Source organism: Salminus brasiliensis, chromosome 2 (assembly GCF_030463535.1).
Source record: "Salminus brasiliensis chromosome 2, fSalBra1.hap2, whole genome shotgun sequence".
Classification (NCBI taxonomy): domain Eukaryota; kingdom Metazoa; phylum Chordata; class Actinopteri; order Characiformes; family Bryconidae; genus Salminus; species Salminus brasiliensis.
In genome coordinates, this window is record NC_132879.1 from 49,997,843 (window position 1) to 50,002,093 (window position 4,251).

The 4,251-nt window shown below is 40.3% G+C and overlaps 1 protein-coding gene across 1 annotated transcript in view; it reads right to left on the reverse strand.

The window, feature by feature from the left end:
* Positions 1 to 1,332: 1,332 nt before the first annotated feature.
* LOC140549728 (uncharacterized) overlaps positions 1,333 to 4,251 on the reverse strand; it is a 145,795-nt gene continuing 142,876 nt past the window's right edge. Inside the window, 2 exon segments of the mRNA XM_072673473.1 lie at positions 1,333 to 1,372; positions 3,088 to 3,323. Coding sequence (XP_072529574.1) covers positions 1,333 to 1,372; positions 3,088 to 3,323 — 276 coding nt within the window.

Consider the following 4,251-nt stretch of genomic DNA (forward strand, 5'->3'; position numbering starts at 1 on the left):
TACAGCATCTCCACAGCCCAGCTCTCTACACACCACTGTAGCAGTTTTTATATCCCAGTAACCATCACACACTGTTAACCACTGTCCTCTATGAAAAATCTCCACTCTCCCAGCACAGCGACTGCCACCATCCACCAATTTTACAATGTCTGCACATGAGAGAGAAAGAAAAGAAAGAAAATATAAATGCCCAACAGCAGAATACTGACCCATAGCAGTATGTTCTGATTAGCGTTAATGCTCTGATTGAATTTAATGTTGTTCATTTTCATTTGAGACAGTAAGAACTTACCAGCTGTGGAGAGAGTGATCATGGAGGACAGAAGAATGAGGAGCACACAGCTGTCCATCTCCCTCTGACCTGCACACACTCCGTTCAACTCAGCAGCAGAACAAGCTTCACCTCCACTCACCCAGAGAGACTGAAGACACTGAGAGAGAGAGAGAGAGAGAGAGAGAGAGAGAGAGAGAGAGAGAGAGAGAGAGAGAGAGAGAGAGACCCCACAGCTGCCAATCACACTCACTATGACCTTATTAGAAAGAGGAGAGGAAATCATCAAACATTTTCAGTGACAAATCAGAGGAGGCATTTTTTTCTTTCTCCATATTTATCAAAAGAGCGTCAACGCTGATCAACACAACCCCACCTCCCTCTCTAGAGGAGTGTGTGTGTGAGTGTGTGTGTGTGTGTGCGTGTGTGCGAGAGAGGAGAGACTGGCAGCAGTGTGGTAGGAAACCCACCAACATACAGGAGACTGACTTTAGAGAGAGGAAACACTCCAGCTTTAATGCTGCACCTGCAGAGAGCTGATCCATACACTGATAAAGCCCCTCCCAACAATCTCTCACACACACACACACACACACACACACACACACACATACACTCTTGGTTACGATTCACTTATAGTTACATTAAATGTAAAATATTAGTGGATATTTTGGACTAATACTTTTGTATTGTTGTGGTTTAAAAATAAAAACAGTTCAAATCCTACATGTTTTTCCCTTGATGTCTACTTCTGACATTTGTGGGACTTTTTTTGTAATTTTTTTTTTATTATTATTTCTACAAAACCATTTCCAACTTATTTTTAACCCTCAAAATTAAACAGACTGTTTTAATTCCTACTTTTTGTAAATGGTTATAAAGATTAAAATTTGGCCTCAGTCAGTAATATTTGGGGCCCAAACAGAAGTAGGCCTAGCAGTGCTTCACTTTTGAAAATGTATTGGAAATTCTGTAGGAACTCTCTATGTTACATTCCCGTGAAGTTATAACAGTCTGTGAAAGAATTTGTTAGAACATAAATGATGCGCCCAGTGGCCTCTTTATGTCTCTTTAAGTTCAACCTGTGTAGAGAGTCCATACCTGAACATACAAGTTTTGTAACAATCAGTCAAAAAAAAATTACAGAGTTATAGCTTTGTATGCACGATTTATATGATCCAAGCTCCGCTCCTATTTGTAATTAGCATCTGGTATTAATGCATTGTTGAATTCCCAGCATATTTTGGTAATTATTAAAAAAATGATAGACTTCTGATTCATTTGACACCAGAAAAGTGAAGATTGGTCAGAAATTTTGCAAAGTTTGCTTTCAAATTTGAGTGTGAAATGAGACAGGCGGAGCTGTATGTTTTTTAAGGCTTTTTTTGTAGGGTGTACGAAATGTATAAAAATTTATCTCTATAAATAGATGTGGATTAAAATGCTTAACACTTTTCTATAGAGGCACCGTCAGACCGAAAGGGCAGCGCTTACTCATTTGAGAGAGGATGATAAATGCAATTAAGTCTTTTTTAGAGTTTATCCAAAGGCCTTTCATGTGTGTTGATCTACTGAGGGTGGTAGAACTGTCTATTGATTGTCAACAGAGATGTCAGAAACACATAACTCATAGTTAAGTTTCTGATGTGATTGTATTTGCAGTGTTGTTTGGGTGTGAAAAGTTAAATCCTGTGATATACATGCCAAAATGAGGCCCAACACACCCCTAATAGGCCTCATTGGAATACATGAGAGAAGTAAAAGTAAGTTAAACTTGTCAAAAGGTGTGCATATGATTATGATTATTGATCAGGAACCGTCATCCAAGGTGGTCAACAACTTTTATTCAGATTGACCTTTTGACCTTTGTATAGTAAGCCCTAGACTTTGAATGGATGTCAAAATACCAGACGGGTAATTCAGATCAGATTTGCTTTCTGTAGACTTCAGAATATCATTGTGGTGGAAATGTTAAGTGTTTCTGAGTGCTTTAGTGCACCTTTTAGAGCCACAGCTAGCAAGTCTTAGTCTCAACATATACATGTGATTATAATTTTGAGATGCTGATGAGTTATCAATATAAATTAAAAATGCCATAGTCGCAATTAACTGATTGATAGTCAAAGACCATATTGAGTAAAAGAGTTAATAGGATCAAATTCTAGATTAAAAAAGTATGAAATATGGCCTCAGTCAGTGATATGTGGGGTCCAGGCTGAATCTCACAAGTAGGCCTAGCAGTGCTTCACTTTTGTAAATGTAATGTAAGGAGGAGCCCCTAGGGTACTAGTCTGTCAATGGGCATCTTTGGAATACAGGAGACAAGTGAAAGTCAGTTAGAATTTGTCAAAAGGTGTCCATATGTTAAAGGTATTCATCAGGAGTCTTTCTCCAAGACATTAACCGAGTTTTGTTCAGCTTGACCTTTTGACCTTTGTACAATAAGCTGTAGTCTTTAAATGAATTAGTCAAAATTCCAGACAAGGAGTTACATTTCTGACAGAACATGTAATTTCAAAGTTATTCAGGTCAGAGAACTGAATCAAACACTATTGATTGTTTATCTGTAGACTTTATAATATCATAATAATAGAGATTTTAATGATTTTAAGTGTTTGAGCTCTTACCCAGAGTGACTTACAAAAGTGCTTCACTGTTTACTCAGAAAAATAACCTTAGCTAGTGTATCAAAAATACCTCTAAGCTTACATACTACTAAATACAAGTCAGTATAAGAAACATAACCTGAAATAATTACTGCATAAAAAGTCAATTATTTAACAACTTTAAAGTCATGTATTATAAGTAAGTCATACGCTGCCGGAGCCTGCGAAGGCGAGGGGACCCCATTCACGTGGTCAGGCAGGGGCTGGGTTTCCGGAGGCGTGGGGGCCGGAGACAGCGCTTCAGGGTCCGGGAGGGGTATGGTCCCATGGTGCGCTCGTGGGTGCCGGTCAATCAGGGTATTGGCCCGCATGGAGGCGGGGTCTTCATGGGGGTAACCCGTCACTGTCACGTCCCCACGTCGCCGCGGCTGCCCCTGGGGCGGTCTCTAGCCGCAGCCCGCAGGCTCTCATGAGGACATTCAAGTTCACAGTCATGGTCAAGTCATGTTTCATGGGACTCTTACATTGACACAGACTTTTATGTTGACACTTTGTGTTATCGTCATGTGTGAGCTCACGATTTAATTAATACATTCCACCTGTGGCTGGTATATTTAAGGAGGGATAGCGCTAGCTGCTAGTTGCCGAGAATTGAATTTATTGGGCTCATCGACGGACTCAGTGAATAGAAGTGAACCTTATGAGCTTATTGAATCTTGTGTACCCGTTGAACCTGAGGAACGGACTGAACCATAGGAACCTTTGGGGCAGATTTATGGTAGTGAGATTAACTCACTTAGCTTCACTCACAAAGCAGATTCATGGTCTTCAGTTCAGGTAACGAGCTGTACGTACTTAAGGTACTCATGGTAGCGAGCTGAACGTACCGGAAGTATTCAGGGTAGCTAGCTGAACGTACCGGAAGTATTCAGGGTAGTGAGCTGAACATAGTATTCTGGGTAGCGAGCTGAACGTACCGGAAGTATTCAGGGTAGCGAGCTGAATGTACCGGAAGTATTCAGGGTAGCGAGCTGAATGTACCGGAAGTATTCAGGGTAGCGAGCTGAATATACTGGAAGCCCCGTGATTGTATCAGTTCTGTCTTTTGGGCTCGGCAGATGTTCCCTCAACATAACCTATAATCCAAAACAGAGCCAGAAATCCAAAACTCATCAGTAAATAACATGTCCAGATTCTCCAAGAATTCCAAGTGTTCTCTTTTGGACTTTTCTCTTCAGCACACCCTGCAGGTTTTTTAGTGGGGTTTATATACATTACATTACATCTTCATTAACAGTTCATTTTTATTAACAAAAAATATTAATTCTACATAGTAGTATAACCCTGGCAAGTAGGGGAGCTTCTGGCTGCAGG